This window comes from Salvelinus fontinalis, chromosome 17 (genome assembly GCF_029448725.1).
Source record: "Salvelinus fontinalis isolate EN_2023a chromosome 17, ASM2944872v1, whole genome shotgun sequence".
NCBI lineage: Eukaryota > Metazoa > Chordata > Actinopteri > Salmoniformes > Salmonidae > Salvelinus > Salvelinus fontinalis.
Genome location: NC_074681.1, coordinates 24,196,369 through 24,216,891, shown reverse-complemented (window position 1 = coordinate 24,216,891; position 20,523 = coordinate 24,196,369). Strand labels below are relative to the sequence as shown.

The 20,523-nt window shown below is 42.8% G+C and overlaps 1 protein-coding gene across 2 annotated transcripts in view; it reads left to right on the top strand.

Moving 5' to 3' along the window:
• LOC129814013 (laminin subunit alpha-3-like) overlaps positions 1-20,523 on the top strand; it is a 114,097-nt gene that overhangs the window by 2,183 nt on the left and 91,391 nt on the right. The window contains exons 1-3 of one of the 2 annotated variants that reach the window (XM_055866739.1): positions 4,964-5,511; positions 5,604-5,630; positions 6,421-6,573. In XM_055866739.1, the coding sequence (XP_055722714.1) occupies positions 5,248-5,511; positions 5,604-5,630; positions 6,421-6,573 (444 nt within the window). In that variant the 5' untranslated portion in view covers positions 4,964-5,247. Of the gene's footprint in view, positions 1-4,963; positions 5,512-5,603; positions 5,631-6,420; positions 6,574-20,523 lie in introns of those variants that run through there. The other variant, XM_055866740.1, reaches the window with a different exon arrangement.

Below are 20,523 nucleotides of genomic sequence, written 5' to 3'. Positions count from 1 at the left end.
TTGGATGAGATGGATGGATGTGTTTTCGAACATTGTGATCTGCCGGTTACATTCCACTTTTTCTCTCTGTCAACAAATGCTCATACAGCCTACTTTATTTGCAGCTAATTAAATCAAGATTCAGTGGATCCCTGCACATTCATATACTGTTTGTGTGGTCCTATTATAGTGGCATTAATGCAATCTTACATTTTACTGTGAAACAAAACAGTGGTCAGTTGAAGAATGGACATAATTCAGAAATCACAATTATTTTATGATGCTGTATTTTGAAAGAATTGTCAACTTTCCAAAGGAAATTCTCTATATATAGAAAGAATATATACAAAGAAACATCTTAACCTGTTTGGGCTGCAGCCCGACACCGGTACACTTATGACAACATCCAGCTCAAGTGCAGGGCGCGAAATTCAAAATATATATTTTTTTAAATATTTAACTTTCACACATTAACAAGTCCAAGACACCAGATGAAAGGTGCACATCTTGTGAATCAAGCCAACATGTCCGATTTTTAAAATGTTTTACAGGGAAGACACAATATGTAAATCTATTAGCTAACCACGTTAGCAAAAGACACCACTATTCTTACTCCATCAGTAGCTATCACAAATTCGGCCAAATAAAGATAAAAATAGCCACTAACCAAGAAACAACCTCATCAGATGACAGTCTGATAACATATTTATTGTATAGCATATGTTTTTTTTTTTTAATGTGCATATTTCAGGTATAAATCATAGTTTACATTGCAGCTACATTCAGAAATTGCACCGAAAGCAGCCATAATATTTACAGACACCAACGTCAAATACCTAATTACTCATCATAAAACATTTCTGAAAAATACATAGTGTACAGTAAATGAAAGACAGGCATCTTGTGATGCCAGACAATATTTCCGATTTATTAAGTGTTTTACAGCGAAAACAAAATGTTGCGTTCTATTAGCATAGCTTAGCACAATAGAAACACTTGGGCGCCGGCGACTACGACAGATATATGAAATAACATCATAAATTGGGTCTTACTTTTGCTGATCTTTCATCAGAATGTTTAACAAGGTGTCCTTTGTCCAGATGAGTCATTGTTTGGATTCAGAATGGCAACTTTCTCTCTCCATTTAGCAAGCGTGCTAGCCGGGTTGCACGGATCTCCATGTAAACAAACGGAAGAGAACGGAACACGGCAAAACTCCCGAAAAAATTTCAATAATCTGATGAAACTATATTGAAAAAACATACGTTACGATGATATGGTGACATGTATCAAATAAAATCAAAGCCGGAAATAATATTTGCCTATAACGTCAGCAAAACAAAAGCCAACCCCACTGTCCAAATTGCGTTCTTCAGATTACCGGTAGTTGGGTACACGTTATTCCAAGAGGGTTTATTCCATCCCAGATCGAGATAATCACCTCCTTTCTTCTCTCACAGCCTTCTTGACACCCAGAGGAAGGTGTATGAAGTGTACGTAGACTCTTACGTTCATTGCCCATGTATAGGCATGAAGAGGAAGAGAGCCTCGATTTCAGACTTTGAACTTCCGGGTCAGGAAAAGTGCTGCAGAAGGAGTTCTGTTTCACTCAGAGAAATAATTCAAACGGTTTTAGAAACTAGAGAGTGTTTTCTATCCAATAGTAATAATAATATGCATATTGTACGAGCAAGAATTGAGTACGACGCCGTTTGAAATGGACACATTTTATCAGGCTACTCAATACTACCCCTTGCAGCCATAACAGTTAAGCACACACAGAAGGACTGAAAATACAATAAACAATCACTCACAAAAACCATGTGGGGAACAGAGGGTTAAATAATGAACAAGTGATTGTGGGATTAAAAACAGGTGTTTGAAACAAAGACAAAACAAATGGAAAATGAAAAGTGGATCGGCAGTAGCTAGAAAGCCGGTGACGTCGACCGCCGAACGCCGCCCGGACAAGGAGAGGGACCAACTTCGGCGGAAGTCGTGACAGTATCTGTATTTTTCGTAGATGTCTCCATACCATGACAGACCGATGCAGGCATTAAGACCGCACTCAATGAGCTGTAAAGCAAACAGGAAAATGCTCATCCAGAGGTGGTGCTCCTAGTGGCCGGGAACTTTAATGCAGGGAAACTTAAATCATTTTTACCAAATTTCTATTTGCATGTTAAATGTGCAACCAGAGGGAAAGAAACTCTGGACCACCTTTACTCCACACACAGAGACACGTACAAAGCTCTCCTTCCCTCTCCATTTGACAAATCTGACCATAATTCTATCCTCTTGATTCCTGCTTACAAGCAAAAATTAAAGCACGAAGCACCAGGGACTCAGTCAATAAAAAAAGTGGTCAGATGAAGCAGATGCTAAACTACAGGACTGTTTTGCTAGCACAGACTGGAATATGTTCTGGGATTCTTCCGATGGGGGAGTACACCACATCAGTCATTGGCTTCATCAATAAGTGCATTGACGATGTCGTCCCCACGGTGACCGTACGTACATACCCCAACCAGAAGCCATGGATTACAAGCAACATCCTCACTGAGCTAAACGCGAGAGCTGCCGCTTTCAAGGAGCGGGACTCTAACCCGGAAGCTTATAAGAAATCCCGCTATGGCCTTCGACGTACCATCAAACAGGCAAAGCATCAATACAGGACTAAGATCGAATGATACTGCACCGGCTCCGACGCTCGTCAGATGTGGCAGGGCTTGCAAACCATTACAGACTACAAAGGGAATCACAGCCGAGAGCTGCCCAGTGACCCAAGCCTACCAGACGAGCTAAACTACTTCGTTGCTCGCTTCGAGGAAAAATAACACTGAAATATGCATGAGAGCACCAGCTGTTCCGGATGACTGTGTGATCACACTCTCTGCAGCCGATGTGAGTAAGACCTTTAAACAGGTCAACATTCACAAGGCCGCAGGGCCAGACGGATTACCAGGATGTGTACTGCGAGCATGCGCTGACCAACTGGCAAGTGTCTTCACTGACATTTTCAAACTGTCCCTGTCCGAGTCTGCAATACAAACATGTTTTAAGCAGACCACCATAGTCCCTGTGCCCAAGAACACAAAGGTAACCTGTCTAAATGATTACTGACCCGTAGCACTCACGTCTGTAGTCATGAAGTGCTTTGAAAGGCTGCTCATGGCTCACATCAACACTATTATCCCAGAAATCCTAGACCCACTACAATTAGCATTCAGTCCCAACAGATCCACAGATGATGCAATCTCTATTGCACTCCACACTGCCCTATCCCACCTGGACAAAAGGAACACCTATGTGAGAATGCTATTCATTGACTACAGCTCAGCGTTCAACACCATAGTGCCCTCAAAGCTCATCAATAAGCCAAGGACCCTGGGACTAAACACCTCCCTCTGCAACTGGATCCTGGCCTTCCTGATGGGCCGCCTGCAGGTGGTAAGGGTAGGTAACAACACATCCGCCACGCAGATCCTCAACACAGGCCCCTCAGGAGTGGGTGCTCAGTCCCCCCCTGTACTCCCTGTTCACTCATGACTGCATGGCCAGGCACGACTCCAACACCATCATTAAGTTTGTTGATGACACACCAGTGGTAGGCCTGATCACCGACAACAACGAGACAACTTGCAGGGAGGAGGTCAGAGACCTGGCCGTGTGGTGCCAGGACAACAATCTCTTCCTCAACATGATCAAGACAAAGGAGATGATTGTGGACTACAGGAAAAAGAGGACCGAGCACACCCCCATTCTCATCGACGGGGCTGTAGTGGAACAGGTTGAGAGCTTTAAGTTCCTTGGTGTCCACATCACCATCAAACTAACATGGTCCAAGCACACCAAGACAGTCGTTAAGAGGGCATGACAACACCTATTCCCCCTCAGGAGACTTAATAGATTTGGCATGGGTCCTCAGATCCTAAAAAGGTTCTACAGCTGCACCATCGAGAGCATCCTGACTGGTTGCATCACTGACTGGTATGGTAACTGCTCAGCCTCTGACCGCAAGGTACTACAGAGGGTAGTGCGCACAGCCCAGTACATCACTGGGGCCAAGCTTCCTGGCATCCAGGAGCTCTATACCAGGCAGCGTCAGAGGAAGGCCCTAAAAATGGTCAAAGACTCCAGCCACCCTAGTCATAGACAAGTCAAGGTCCAAGAGGCTTCTAAACAGCTTCTACCCCCAACCCATAAGACTGCTGAACATCTAATCAAATGGCTACCCAGACTTTTTGAATATTTATGCATAGTCACTTTAATAACTCTACCTACATGTACATATTACCTCAATCACCTCAACTAACTGGTGCATTGACTCTGTACCTGTACATTGACTCTGTACCGGTACCCCCTGTATGTAGTCCTCTCTATTGTTATTTTACTGCTGCTCTTTAATTACTTGTTCCTTTTATTTCTTAGTCTTATTCTGATTTTTTAAACTGCATTGTTGGTTAGGGGCATGTAAGTAAGCATTTCACTGTAAGGTCTACTATACCTGTTGTATTTGGCGCATGTGACTAATAAAATTTGATTTGATGTCATAGCTGACAAACCATCCTTTTTGCAGACATCTTTTAAACTTAATTCGGAGGAGATATTTGAGTGTTTGGAAAACATGGTAGCATTAAAACCTGAGGGGAGATTTTACCATAATTCTGTTACCAAAGTTTTCATCTTCAAAGTTCTTCCACTAAATTTGTTTTGTACATTTTTAAGTGGAAGTTGTTACAAGTAGTCATCTGCATAGACTTGAATGGTTTGTTAAACGTTGAAATCAATGTTTTGTGTTTTGTAAACGTTTTAAAGTAAAAAACCGGAGTCAACGCGTAATTCCATTATTGTGGAATTGTCCTCTAAAATGTCTACTCTGAATTAGGCATACTAATTCTTTTCATTTTGGCTGTGATTCAGTGCTGACATTTCTAGAGACCTTTGGACCGAAGTAGTCACTGTTGACACCTGATACGGCCCTGGGTGGCAGAGTTTGGTCAGGGAGAAACGTGAACATGCTCTTTTTCACGAAGAAACATGTTGTCGAAGGGGATCACAGAGGCAACAGCAGCAGAGCAACAAGTCTAACTTTTACATCAAGAGCCGCACACTGGACGCACGAGTCGTTCCATTGCCAGGATCAAAGGAACCGTAGTGTTTCATGCGTGGAGAGTGCATATTATTTCATTGCGATCTAGAAAACATGAACTTGAACTGCGAGTTGCTATTTGAATTCGGCATCTACAGGGATTATTGAGGTGGAACATGGCGAGGGGGGTGAAGGGAGCTCATTCCGCCGCTTTATTATGTACTTTTACGCTCTTGCTTTGGGGGGACGTTTACGCGCAAGTGTCTTTTAACGAAATAACGGGGTTTAGTTTGAGTCCTCCGTACTTCAACCTCGCGGAGGGGTCACGGATCTCCGCCACAGCAACGTGCGGTCAAGATGAAACGGGGAGACCGAGATCTGATTTGTACTGTAAACTTGTCGGAGGACCTTCATTCGGACTTCCTAGTCAAACCATACAGGTGAAGAGTGAACAAAATGGACAGTTTTAGTATTGTGGTTTCATTTTGAAACGTTAATATTGTTGACAACTTTTCTGCCTTTGCTTTTTCAGACAGCTAATAATGTTTACAGTTCAAATGTAAGTTGTAAGTACGCAAGAAATTGGCATGATGAGTGCGTGCGTAAAATACTAAATATAATGCGCATGTGTTGAAGTGGATGGAAAGCCTACCAACAGATAAACAACAATCCATAAAATCGTATTTGTATTATCCAATCGAATTGGAATCAAGTTAGTTCCTTGCAAATTAGTGATTTTCTTATGATTTTGCCTTCCATACATAAATATATATATATATTCCCATGTGAACTACCATATTTAGTTACACTGTTATTACAGTTGAATCAATGCTCCTTGCTTCCTTTCTCTTGCGCCCAGGCTCCAGAATGAGTCACTATAGCACTATGGGAAACATTGGCAATTCTGCCTGCTCTGACCAAGTTTACACCATTGTACACCACTGTAACACTCCTGAGGTCTCTAAAGCGAATGCCCTCTTAATAAACTTGCCCCTTCAGGAGTTTGAATACCTTTGGAACAATTAAGGCCCAGGGGCTTTAGAACCTACACAAACAAGGCCTATATATTGCTTTTTACCATTATTGTATAGAAAGACTGTTACAGTAATTCCAGATATATTTTTTACCGTTTTTCATACTATGCATGTAATTACTTGCACTGTCTGCAAAGTGTTTGTCTATGTTTGCATGTTTCGTATTTTGTGTAACTTTTATGTACGCTATGACTGGCCTATTCATGGACTTGAATACATGTTTACTATGCACTGAATGTGTTGCTTTGTGTTGGTGGGACTCTTTATATGTGTTTTGGGCTCAGAGTAACAACATTTAATGTCCTTTCCCTGCAGGGACAGTATTGTGACCGATGCAACTCCAACGAGCCTAACAAGGCCCACCCGGTGAGCAACGCAATCGATGGCACCGAGCGCTGGTGGCAGAGCCCACCTCTCTCCCGTGGACCCATGTACAATGAGGTTAACGTCACCTTGGACCTCGGACAGGTGAGTGAGAAACCCTGGTGGTCTTACATTGGTTCCTACTCAGCCAAGTGCTCTACCTTCACGGTAGCTGTTGTTTGATTGACAACGTTACCATGGTGAGAGTATGAAATGTGACAGTGGGATGTCATGGGGTGAATAGAGACAAGGTTTTCCCTTTCTCAGCTAATTCAAGGTGCATTATGTCATTGGTGTGAGGTGGCAACCTGCCTTCAGTGATGTAGACAGACATCACACTACCTAGTGGTCGTCTTAAAGAGGGACTGAGAGGATGAATGGCAATGAGTGGGAAGTTAGTTTTTCTGCTTCTTCAGTGTACTGTTCAGTGTTTTGTAGTTGATTCTAGCCATCGTCGACATGAGTGTGTGGAGATCATTGCTGAATGCTGATGTGAAGCAGAGTGGCTGTGTGTAATGTTCACTCAAATAGTTTTTGGCACTGAGCAAATTTCAGGTCTGCGCAGCGCAAACTTGAACATTGTGAAAATTCTGTGCAACTTCCAGCACGCGCTTACTGTGAACACTGAGGCTGTACCCGCTTTAAGTTATAGTTTTAACATTGGCCAAGTAGGCTACTCTGGTTATCAGTGGAGGCTGGTGGAAGGAGCTATAGGAGGACAGGCTCATTGTAATGGCTGGAATGGAATAAATGGAATGGTATCAAACCACATGTTTGACTCCATTCCATTTATTCCATTCTAGCCATTACAATGAGCCTGTCCTCCTATAGCTCCTCCCACCAGCCTCCACTGGTGGTTATTTAATCATAATGAAGGCCTACCAGAATAGCCTACCGTCAAGACCAATAGAGAAAATGCATCCCATGACATTTGAACTTGGAAGTAAGTGTTCTATCATTCAGCCTACAATAGCAGACAATATGTGGTGTTCAATGTAGGCCTACATTCCATGAGACTTAAAACAAAAAGTATGCAGGGCTTGACATTAACCTGGCTATCCACTTGACCTTTAGACAAGGAGGTGACTGAAAATGTTGTTGTGTTGTTTTGATGAAAGAAACCACATTACAAAATAAAATGCATTATTATTCTCATACCATTTTTACAGAGAATCTGACAAATTATGCTACCCTCTGCCTATTGGCTACTTATCTTATTCAAGCAAGTCTCTAAATACAGCACTGCCTATTTAAGAAGAAAAAAAGCTTTTCACCTGACTTGCTTTTCAAAGATGTCTAGCAATGTACACGTTTTATTCTCTTGTAGGAAGCAAACACTCCCCTATTGCTGACTACAAATGATCTATAACTGGGCTAATGACTCACTAACTAGCAAAGGATATGAACAAAAGGTGCACATGTGGCAACATGCAGCTCTAGCTTTAAACTCAAAACAAGCGCATCTACTCATGACAGCTCATGTTGTATACACAGTCCAGTTCAATGTAAATGGCACAGATCCATATATGGCAATGATCTATTTGCAAATAGGCCTACTGCAGCTTTGATTGGTTATGCCGCACCATCTATGTAGAGTACGGGCTGAGTTGTGCATGTCAATGCAATTGAATCCTACTCCGATCCATTATGCCTACAACAAAATATCTTGCATCGTTTGTTTTGTTTCGGTATGTTGGATTGAAAGCTAATATTGCATTTATTCGATCACAATTGCCACAATAAAGGAAAATAGTTGATAGTGTTAAAAGGGAAAACTCAGGGAAAACTCAAGAACAGTGGTCACAACTTTTCTGAGTCATGATCACTTTCTGAGTCAAAATGCAACCCGAGATCTACCTTTTTTTTACCATGACTTAAAAAACGTAAGCTTATGCAACATTAACCAAATAAAAACAGTACTAGCAATGAGGTTTGTGCAGTAAGCTAATAGGCCCAATACATTATCACCGCATATTGGCTTTGCTGGAAGATGCTCTGCCAATGCGTTGTTGTTCAGGCCATTTAAAAAAAAATGATATTTTTTTAACGAGGTAGGCTATATGATCACACCAGTAATATATCCGTTATTACTTGTGAGGCACAACTGAGTGAGCATACATTTAAATAATTTATATTTTAGTGGGCTGATGATGCCTGCATCTGGTGGTCAGTCTCAGCGGAGGGAGAGCGCAGCAGACTGAGGGTACGCTGACACTGACACTGAACAAAAAAGGACACCATCTTCCAGCTGATGGCGGAACTTGAGTCTCACTGCATTATTTCTGCCTCATTCACAAATTCATGTTACTCCTTTGAACAAAGAAAGTGAGATATTCCTTGATATTAAAAAATACCCAAGCCGCTGATTATACAACAACGCAAGCACATCAATACATTTTTCTACTCATTCATTACTGCTGCAGTGCTTGTTGTAGCGCTGAGTGGAAATAGGAAGATTGCGCATTTTATGGCTTGTAAACGTGTTGAATACAAAGTGTTGACAGTGCTGAGTAGGAATTTAAACATGAACTCACTCATAAAAACAGCTCTTTGCTGTATTCGTTGACATTCTCTCTCTAGTCATGGTTTTAAACATTTTGAAATCTCACAGTATCAACTTTGCTGTAGCTCTCTTTTATGCCTACTACATTACTGCAGACACGTTAATCTGAGCCATCCAATTGGCCAGTGGTAGGCCTATAGTGGATTTGATTTTCTCTCCGGGCCTGCCGGGAAGGCAGAGTTTGTACCTTCAGACACATGAAATGGTTCAAAATGGCAACAGTTCACCTACAGTTCACGCAGGTCAGGTGAATCAAGTGCACCTACTGCCAACAGCCTGAGACAAAAACATTTTTGGAACAAGGCTTTATCATTTGTTTTTTTGCAGAAATGTTTGGCGATCGACTAGGAATGCCTTGGAGAACGATCAGTCGATCAAATTTGGCCGGATGGTGACCACTGCTCTAGAAAGTTGAGTGAAGTTCAATCTTGTGCTTCTCTCCGTGGGCTGTTATTTCTTCTGTGTGGCAGTCCTGGGGAAGCTGTGAGGCCATCTCGGGCCACTGCGCACCCACGCATGCGCGCAGTTTAGAGGGAACATTGGCTGTGTGTATGTGTGAATGCATTTGGGATTGCGATTGACTCTCCGCATACAGTCAATGGTGGGTTTTCTTCTGTCAGTCTGCTTATGCTTTAAGTTACAAGTGTAAGTAAGCCTGTCTGAGAAAGACGGGCAGCTGTAGTCATGTGAGTGATGTCCCACATCTGGCTGTGTGCCAGGAATCAGACTCAGATCATGCCCCTGTGGCTGGAGGATAGGTAACCATTAGGACCTGTGGCTGCAGCAGGAGTTTGGCTCATAGTCCATGAAATTGCACCTTACGCTCAATTGTCCACGGTGAGGGGGAAAAGGGAGGAATTGTGTCCAGGGATTAGGGATCAGAGGGATTTTAAAGTCTGATCTGGGGGAGTAGGTCCGGGTTGGGTGGGTGGAGTGGGTTCAGGGCTGGACCTGTTGTGATTTGGAAACAGGTTTTGTCTGCGGTTAAGGGGTGGGAACCAAATGGAGACACCTATAAAGTAATCTTCCTAAAAGTGAGTACCACACTTCATTCATGTTCCCCAGGAGCACTGTGGGAAGAGAATGGGTAGCAGTGGCGAATTCTTCCATATCTGTTTTTAGCTGGGCTGAGTTGAGTTGTGCGGAGCAGCGGGGCTTGAGAGAGGATAAATATAGTGCCCGCATGGCTTGAAAAAGCGTGGACGCATGCAGGGCGCGAGGGACGTCTGCGTTTAAGATGTGGTAATGCTCAGTTTATTTGGGAGCGGGGAAAGTGGCATTACTGCATTAAGGCGTGCTATAAAGGGCATGGGGATGAAGTATTCTCAGAAACTACCAACCACACGGCTCCCCCCTCCCTATTTGGACCGCCCAAACAGCAACAGCCCCAAAACATCACTGCTCTAGAGGAGATCTGCATGGAAGAATGGGCCAAAATACCAGCAACAGTGTGTGAAAACCTTGTGAAGACTTACAGAAAACGTTTGACCTCTGTCATTGCCAACAAAGGGTATATAACAAAGTATTGAGATAAACTTTTGTTATTGACCAAATACTTATTTTCCACCATAATTTGCAAATAAATTCATTAAAAATCCTACAATGTGATTTTCTGGATGTTTATTTGTCATTTTGTCTGTCATAGTTGAAGTGTACCTATGATGAAAATTACAGGCCTCTCTCATCTTTTTAAGAGGGAGAACTTGCACAATTGGTGGCTGACTAAATACTTTTTTGCCCCACTGTACATGCATATTGAAAATAAACCCTTTTTGATTTGTCAAATTTGTCAATTAATTGTTGAATATAATACACTCCACAGACATATCAAAGTTCCAGAGTGGGATCTCTGCTAGCTTAAAAGTTATGGCCCATTTTATACAGAGAAAGTAGGCAATGTAGCCAATAACAGCCTCCTTTTACTTGTATCATTGCACATCCTGCAAATTAGCAGCAGAGGCGACCATTTTGAATACATTTTCACATTCATTTAGTTGGAAATGCTTACAAATTTGATCATAACTCTAAAAGTAGCTAAGATCCCACTTTGAAACTTTGATATGCCCATAGAGAATATTATGTTCAACAATATTTTCTTTGAAGCACCTACAGATGAAACATTATGGAGTCTTAAAGGAGGCCTGTCATAAATATGCCAACTTTAATTATTTCTCAATTATTCTTTAAGATATGTCAACAACCTTCCAAAGGACCATTCCATGGATTCAATCTTTTTTTGTTTGTCCATGAGGAGTCACTGAACTGTGATCCAGTGAGGCTCCAGACCAAGCTCACCTGGCACCTCCCCCCTTATGTCATCCATTTGTTTTTAGCTTCCACTAAGTCTTTTGTCAATGCCAAGAATGTATTTATGAGGCTGTGTGTGCTGAGATTCAATCTGCTTTCATTAAAAAGCTTGCAGCTTTAAAACAGTTGGTTTCATTGGAGTATTGCCTTCCAAGGTTATTGTTTCACAAATTAGAGCAGACTGATTTGGCAGCATTGACCTGAGACTTATCAATTCAATGCGAGGCAAACAAAAAAACTAGATTGAGTGCCAATCTATGCTAATTAGTTAAACTGCATAGATATTATGTTCTTCACAAAATCATCCTACCTAATAGAAAAACAGCTGAAAACTGAAAAACAAAGTTAAAGCAGTATTCTTCCATGATAATTGTTAAATAGTGTATCCCATAGAATAATTCAGTTTGGTAAAGTTGTACAATGTTATTTTGTGGTTATTAACTCTGGGTATACATTCTTGTGTAGGCCATGTGTTCACATCAGAGGTGTATGTAGATAAGAAAGGTGTTGTCAATGCCTCTGAAAGAATTCAGTCAACCACACTTCCATGTGCTTTCAGCACAGATGTCTGTCAAATAGTGTTGGTTCCTATAACACTTTGATGATTTTACAGTCATAACAAAGCATTTGTCAAAATAAGTAAATGTACCTCCAAGAAACAGAAAGATAAAGAATGTCAAGTTTATTTCAGACTAACTTGCCGGATCCTTGGTCACTCCCTTTCGCCCTTAACTATCTATGCCTACTCCTGCTCAGGTTTATTTAATGCTTGGATAGAATTGATCAGATGTATGTTGCCTGAGAGAAGCAGTTCAAAGCCTTTGTAGATTCAGTTAAGGCACGGAACACATGATGCAGTCACTGATATTTGTAAGGGCTGGATCCAGTTGAATGAATGGTCTTTGTGGTCTCTTCTAAGACTAACACAGGTGCTTGCTCCCTCCTTCCCTCCCTTTGCCAATCTTATCTCCATCTCTCCAAGCGGATAAATTAGATAATGGCACTGTCATTGTTTATGTCAAACCAACCAAGTTCAAAGGGAAGCCGGGTGGTTTTTGACGTGGCCATTTCTGATGGTTCTGTAAAGCAGTGGCACGTTTGAAGCAGCACCAATCCGTCAAAGGCTGATTCCAGCTAAGCTTTTGTGGAATGTTGAATGATATAATAATAGCACAGAAAGGTGAACCCATTTCCTTTGTGGATTAACATGATCATACGTTTGAAGTTTTTAGAAAAGGAAAGAGTCAGAATTGGCCTGGAACTTTGTATTAGACAAAACACACTATGTCTTTGTATTTACTTGCTATAAATCTTGTAGTCAGTCAATCAGTGTGAAAGAGTACAACTCCCTTGGGTGTAGCTCCTTGTGCAAATCAACCCAACCACGCCGCTGGATTATGTTGACTGAGGCGAGCAGCTCTCACACTTAAGTAGCCGCCTGCCTGTGTTATCTTGTGGGCTTTTGACCTGTGACCCATGACAAAGCCTGCCATAAATCAGGAGATGACTTTCAACTCCCTCCTACTATGGGCAGATCCTGGGTGTAGGGGTGCTTCTTGATTTGTGTACTCTACAGTAACTGGATCTGGTGGAGGGTATTGCCTTAGCCAGTTTGTCTTCAGGGCATTGGAGCAGCTCACCCAGAAAGACAGTCAACACATTGATTAGAGCCTTCTGCTGTGAGTTTCATGATGCAGTAGATTTTACCCAATAAATCGAATTACAATATAAATTAAAACTCCACATATGTCCTCCCCAAACGAACACAATGAAATCCTCTCCACAAAACAGCCTGTTTACCTGTACAGCGAGACTTGTCCTCCCTTGTTAAAACTATTTACAGGCTGTTGTGGCGACTCTTTGTCCTAGTGAACATTGGCACCACGGATGGATCGGCCCCACAGCCGCCCATGCAGTCTGTTTTTTCTGGGGAATGTATTTTAGGAGCCCTGACCACATGTGCTTATCTGCCTGAGTGCCCTGGACCATGTGAGACAGAGATGCCTGGGCTTACTGCTGTCTGTCATACCACGTTACTGAAAGGCCTCTGATTGGTGGGCGCTATCCCATTGAATGGACACTAATTGGTTTGTGTGAAGCTCTGATTGAACCCTGATTGGTTGCTATTTCAGGGGGTTAGGATTTGTTTGTGTGAGATTTGGTATTTGTCATATCATGTACAACACTGATGTGAGGTGGGCTGCGATTGGCTAGGTGTGAGGTACTCATGGTTCTGAATGGTGAGCGTAGGTATCTGATTGGAGAGTGTCTCTGATAAGTGAGAGTTTGTTCTGATAGGAACATGTTGCTGGATGGCTGAGTGACTTGATGGTAAGATAAGAAAGTACTATATCAGGAGCTGTGCTAGTTTAGGATGACCGCATTTCTGAAGCTTGCTGGTAGTGGTTCATTTATTGTAAGTTATGAAGACTTCCTGTTGAACTTATCCACTCTCTATCTTTCCAGGCCCTGCTGCCTCCCACTGAAGTTTTGTCTGATTGTTTTATACCCACATTTGTCCTGGAATCGATGTAGGCTGTATTGTGTGACATCCTCTCTGTGCTGTTTACACAAAGGGTTGGTTATTTTCAAGGCTTCTCTGAAAGTGATCTGGCCTTTTCTTTACAGTGGGTAAATGGTTTGAGGAGGTGCAGTGAATTGGGCAGACTGTGTGGAAAAGACCCTCCTGTTTGCCTCCCCCGTCTTCACACACACACACACACACACACACACACAGAGCTTCATACGAAATTCTCCATCCCCACCCCACCCTGAATACCCACCCACCTTCCATGATAGCTGCATATGATGGAGTAAAATATGATTCCCTGTGTGTCTGGTTCTGTGTTTGAGTATTCATGGTGCAAATGCCTTCTAATGCGATGCAGTAGCAAACAGCTGATGCTAACAATCAAAATGATACATAGACAGTGATAACGTTGATTGTTCAGAGGATTGTGTTATAGCAGATATATAGGTATGTGTATTGTGATGTTGTTGCAACAGCAGCCTGCAGTATTAACTGTATATGTGTTTGTTGTGTTGCTAAGGTGAGCGTACAGGACTGAGTTGAGCAGGGTTTTGTTCCCTCGACTGACCGCTCCTACAGTCTTTTTCCCCTGACAGCCTTGGTACTGATTCAACATGCATATATCAGCAGCATAACTTCACAATTAGGCCCTGGAAAGAACCAGGTGCTTATCAAACCACAGAATACTTCTAGGCACAAGTACTCTATCATACATGGAATGGAATCAGAACGTAGATCATAAAAAGCAAGAATCAAAATAATCAAAAACATATTTGGAATGGAATAACTTGTGTTACCACTTACTGCATGTTACCAATTTTGTTAAAATGCAGTGTCATCATTATTTGGTTCTTAACAAAATCTTAAATGTAATATCCTTTCCTTATGTTGGTGGTGGTAATATTGATGATACTGTACCATTGTCTAAATAGGCTTCCAATATCATTCCTATACCTTTGTCAGTGTTTACTGTATAGCTGGCATAGTCTAACACTTGGGACACATGTTTGGCTCCCTAGCTGTTGCTGTGGTGATGATGGAGGTGATGTAAGTAGGTGTGTTTAGCTGGTGGGCTCTGCCCTGCTCCGCTCTGTGGTGGGCACCATGCCAGCTGCAGTCGGGTGTCTGTTGCACATATTTACAGCCCTGCTCCCTGGGCTCGGCCTTGCAGGCAGGCAGCCACACAGTCTGGTTAGCAACCTCACCCAGGCTTCATGTCTGGATCACATTGTTGGACAGGAATGCCACTACCTCCTAAACCTGGAGCTCCTTTGTGGAAAAGCAGAATGGGTTTATCTTAACTCACCTGTTCAAGGCTCGTGGAGGCGATATACATAGTGCTACATAGAAAAGCTTATCAGAGGTTGCAGGCCTACTAATACAGTCATTGACGCAGGTGTGGACAAAGATTTTTCCTATATGTCTTTTTGATACATGGCACGATCACTGATGCGTCCTGTTTGTTCTAATTTAGATCGGTTGTTATAGTTTTATAGTGGTGCTGGTTTCAAACACAAGATGTTGTAATCAGGTGTTTAAGTATTCCGTTTACTAAACGGGAACTCTGAACAAGCCATTATAATGGGTAAGCCACCAACACAATCATACCTACTGAACAAACATACAGGAAACATTCTCAGTCAATTGCAGAGCAGCAGCTGTACCTTTTACAATAGGTTCCTTGCTTGTATAAACTTGCATTCATCACATTTTCATAGTGCACAAAATTACCTCTTGTGACAATCTTTGGGCCAAGCCCACATGTTTGGAGAGACTATTTTGAGTATATAGCTTTAAAAAGGATCACTGAGTCCCTGGAAAGAGGTGGAATGTATGCCCACCATGGAGACAGAGGGAAATACACCCACGACCCACCCCCCTCGCCACTATCACCACCTGTTCCACTTCAGACAAACAGTTGTAGATTGCATTGTTTCAATCCAGACTAAAAACACCCCAGCCCCATTGCGCTGCAACTGTGTCTGTCTGTCTGTCTGTCTGGCAGGCAGGGCCTGATCCGCTCCAACAGAAGGTGATGGCTCCTAGCTCTGCCGTGGTGCATTCCTCTGCGCTAACATCAGACACAAAGAGATCTCTGTCAGATAGATTCTACTGTATCTGTTAGGCTTTTGCTTTTTACAGTAGCCCCCCTGAACCCTCCTGGCTGACTGGCTCCTTCCTGCCTAAAGCTTGGAGATTATTTGTTTCTGGACCGCAACTGAACACCTGTCTGTCCTACATTTTCAGAATAACAAGGACATGTAATAACAAACAATGTTATCTAGAGACCATAGATAGTAGGATTTCAACTCTATTAGTTCATTTAAATGAACTTCTTTAAGCCCAGTAATAGACCTATTGGCAGCAGACATCATAGTAGGTGGTGTCTTACTGTAACAATCTCACAGAGTACTCAGTATTAAATTATTGAAAGTCTATATCAACCCAGTTCATTGAGTTAATTTGATCGACATGGTTAGATCACAGTATGATTGGACAGATCCACAAGGCAGACATGGCATTAAGTCATAAAGTCACGCTATTAGCCTATTTTCCATAGGCTCTAATACTGTATTAGTTTCTAATAGTGTAGGCTATTTGTTCAGTGGGAGTAAAACCCTGACTGCCAGGCTCCGTTACCTGAAGCACAGGCATGTGTGAAGTCGGTGCAGGAATTCTGCATGGAGCCAACAACACGGCAGTTGTCCGTCATTATACAATTGCTAATGTGCTATAATTCAGTCAATATTTCATGATTTTTTTTTCTCTCAATAAAACATTGAGTATCTCACTCCATTATGCGGCTGTGTTACATTTATCAGAACTGTATTTTTTTGGTGAGAAGGTGAGACCACTCAGTAAACATCCAGTGAGAGGAAAGTGAGAACACCAGGGTGTGATTAGGCTTGGCCGGTATCCAGATTTTCATATCGTCATTCCCTCCTCCGTACCCTCCTCGGGATTTACGGTATTAACGGCATAGCTCACGAGGGGGCGCTAAAAATGCAAGAAAAGCCCATTGGGCCTCTGTTACACAAACTAATAATCACATAGATGCTGTTAGCTGAATGCTAACAAGCGAAAACGAACATAAACTAATTGTAAAGACAGGCAAATCCAGCTCATAAAGTTATAAAAGCATAGCTAGTAGCTACCGAATGTCATTTTCGGTGAGTGGGGACATAACAAGTGAAAGTGAATGAGAGAATAAAAGTGTAACCTCATCACTTCATGTGCACCACACAACAGACACTCTGATAGATGTAGACTGCTATGGACTCAGCTCCCGACGTCTGCTATTTACAAACAAACACATGACTGGCTCAACTTTTCTGGGGAACTACGATAAACTTCATATTGTAAAATAATGTGACAGGTGAAATGAAGAACACAATCTGCTTTATCTCCTAATGTATTGCCCAAGTTGACTGCCGGTATTAACTTAAAAAGTAGCTACAAATATTCAAATGTATTGAAAAACTTCAAATAAATAGTTTTGTTGGTATTGACGTTGTTGAAAAACCATCCTGTGTCTTTTTTTACGGTATACCGCCCAAGCCTAGGCATGATGGTGCGAACACTCAGTAAACATGCAGTGAGAGGAAGGTGACAACACTGGGGCATGATGGTGAGAACGGTGTAATGGTGGGAGGTTGCTGATGCCTCTGCCTGCTCTATTCTCTGGGGTGATAACTGGAGTTTAGATGAGAGATCTGGACACTTAACGCCCTGTGTATATGGCTTGTTTATGGGGGTCACCGGCAGGAATTTGGACTGGGGCTAAAAGCTGAAGGAGTGAGATGTGACAACTCAACCTTTTTGACCCTCCACACCCACCGTCCTCCATAGATATGACTAACACTCCTGTTCCTGTGGCCCAGGCATTTAGATTTAGGGTGGAGATCAAGTGTTATGATGAATAAGACCAATATCCCAGTTCATGTTGAGTTTTATTGTTCAAAGGGCTTGTCTATTCAATTCTGCTTCATGTCTTTGCAGCACATACCAGGAGTCTGGACCGGGACTGTTATCATGTCACCAAAATATTTCAGGCTGTTCCAAACAGAAAGTGCTGGATATAAGTCAAGTATGAATATTTAGACTGGCAGGACGGGGGGATGGAAACAGAGCCCTGAGACAGAAAAGAACAGAGCACTGCCAGGCCATTCTCTCTCTCTTGTTCTCTCGCTCTCTCTCTGTCTGCCAGGAGACAGTTGTATTCTTCTGACAGGTTGTCTCTAAGCATTTTCTCAGTCATTATTTTTTTCTCTATGGATTATACACTCTGTCCTGTCGTATTTTATTGTTTTATTAATAGGGGAGAGAGAGACAGAGGGAAAATACTTGTTTTAAGAAGGCCAGTGGGGCTGGGATTCGATCCCACACACGTAGCACAGGTAGGGGCACATACTGTGTACTGTATGTGTGTTTGAGGCAGCAGCCTCAGCTGCTAGAACTAACTCATGTTCTGTCTTTCTGATGGGTTGGTTTGTTGTGAGGTTGAGTCATCATGGTTTTCATGCCAATCAGGGTTTGGCTCAATTGATAATTGAATTGAGAATGCCTCAAATTGCAATTCTTGAATTTGAATTGAGGTAGTAAACAGGATACAGAATTGCAATTTGAATTTGAATTAAAGGAAATAGAATTGAATTCAGTGAAATTCTATTTTATATCAGGTGTAGTCTATACAAATATCTTGTAGATAAAACATTGTTAAAAGTTCATTTGTGGAATTCAAATCAAATTCTATTTGTCACATACACATGGTTAGCAGATGTTAATGCGAGTGTAGCGAAATGCTTGTGCTTCTAGTTCCGACCATGCAGTAATATCTAACAAGTAATCTAACAATTTCACAACAACTACCTTATACACACAAGTGTAAAGGAATGAATAAGAATATGTACATAAAAATATATGGATGAGCGATGGCCGAACGGCATAGGCAAGATGCAGTAGATGGTATAGATTACAGTATATACATATGAGATGAGTAATGTAGGGTATGTAAACATTATATAAAGTGGCATTGTTTAAAGTGGCTAGTGATACATTTATTACATCCCATCTTGTATTATTAAAGTGGCTATAGATTTGAGTCGGTATGTTGGCAGCAGCCACTCAATGTTAGTGGTGGCTGTTTAACAGTCTGATGGCCTTGAGATAGAAGCTGTTTTTCAGTCTCTCGGTCCCTGCTTTGATGCACCTGTACTGACCTTGCCTTCTGGATGATCGCGGGGTGAACAGGCAGTGGCACGGGTGGTTGTTGTCCTTGATGATTGTTGGTTGGATGGTTGTTGTCCTTTTTGGCCTTCCTGTGACATCGGGTGGTGCAGGTGTCCTGGGGGGCAGGTAGTTTGCACCCGGTGATGCGTTGTGCAGACCTCACTACCCTCTGGAGAGCCTTACGGTTGTGGGCAGAGCAGTTGCCGTACCAGGCAGTGATACAGCCCGACAGGATGCTCTCGAATGTGCATCTGTAAAAGTTTGTGAGTGTTTTTGGTGACAAGCCACATTTCTTCAGCCTCCTGAGGTTGAAGAGGCGCTGCTGCGCCTTCTTCACCACCCTGTCTGTGTGGGTCGACCATTTCAGTTTGTCCGTGATGTGTACGCCGAGAAACTTAAAACTTTCCACCTTCTCCACTACTGTCCCGTCGATGTGGATAGGGGGCTGCTCCCTCTGCTGTTTCCTGAAGTCCACGATCATCTCCTTTGTTTTGTTGACATTGAGTGTGAGGTTATTTTCCTGACACCACACTCCGAGGGCCCTCACCTCCTCCCTGTAGGCCGTCTCATCGTTGTTGGTAATCAATTCTACCACTGTAGTGTTGCCTGCAAACTTGATGATTTAGTTGGAGGCGTGCATGGCCACACAGTCATGGGTGAACAGGGAGTACAGGAGAGGGCTGAGAAAGCACCCTTGTGAGGCCCCAGTCTTGAGGATCAGCGGGGTGGAGATGTTGTTTCCTACCCTCACCACCTGGGGGCGGCCCGTCAGGAAGTCCAGGACTCAGTTGCACAGGGCGGGGTCGAGACCCAGGGTCTTGAGCTTAATGACGAGTTTGGAGGGTACTATGGCGTTAAATGCTGAGCTGTAGTCGATGACCAGCATTCTTACATAGGTATTGCTCTTGTCCAGATGGGTTAGGGCAGTGTTCAGTGTGATTGCGATTGCATCGTCTGTGGACCTATTGGGGCGGTAAGCAAATTGGAGTGGGTCTAGGGTGTCAGGTAGGGTGGAGGTGATATGGCCCTTGACTAGTCTCTCAAAGCACTTCATGATGACGGAAGTGAGTGCTACAGGGCAATAGTCATTTAGCTCAGTTACCTTAGCTTTCTTGGGAACAGGAACAATGGTGGCCCTCTTGAAGCATGTGGGAACAGCAGACTGGGATAGGGATTGATTGAATATGTCTGTAAACACACCAGCCAGCTGGTCTGCGCATGCTCTGAGGACGCGGCTAGGGATGCCGCCTGGGCCGGCAGCCCTGCGAGGGTTAACACGTTTAAATGTTTTACTCACGTTGGCTGCAGTGAAGGAGAGCATGCAGGTTTTGGTAGCGGGCCGTGTCGGTGGCACTGTATTGTCCTCAAAGCGAGAAAATACGTTGTTTAGTTGGGAGCAAGACATTGTTGTCCGGGACGGGGCTGG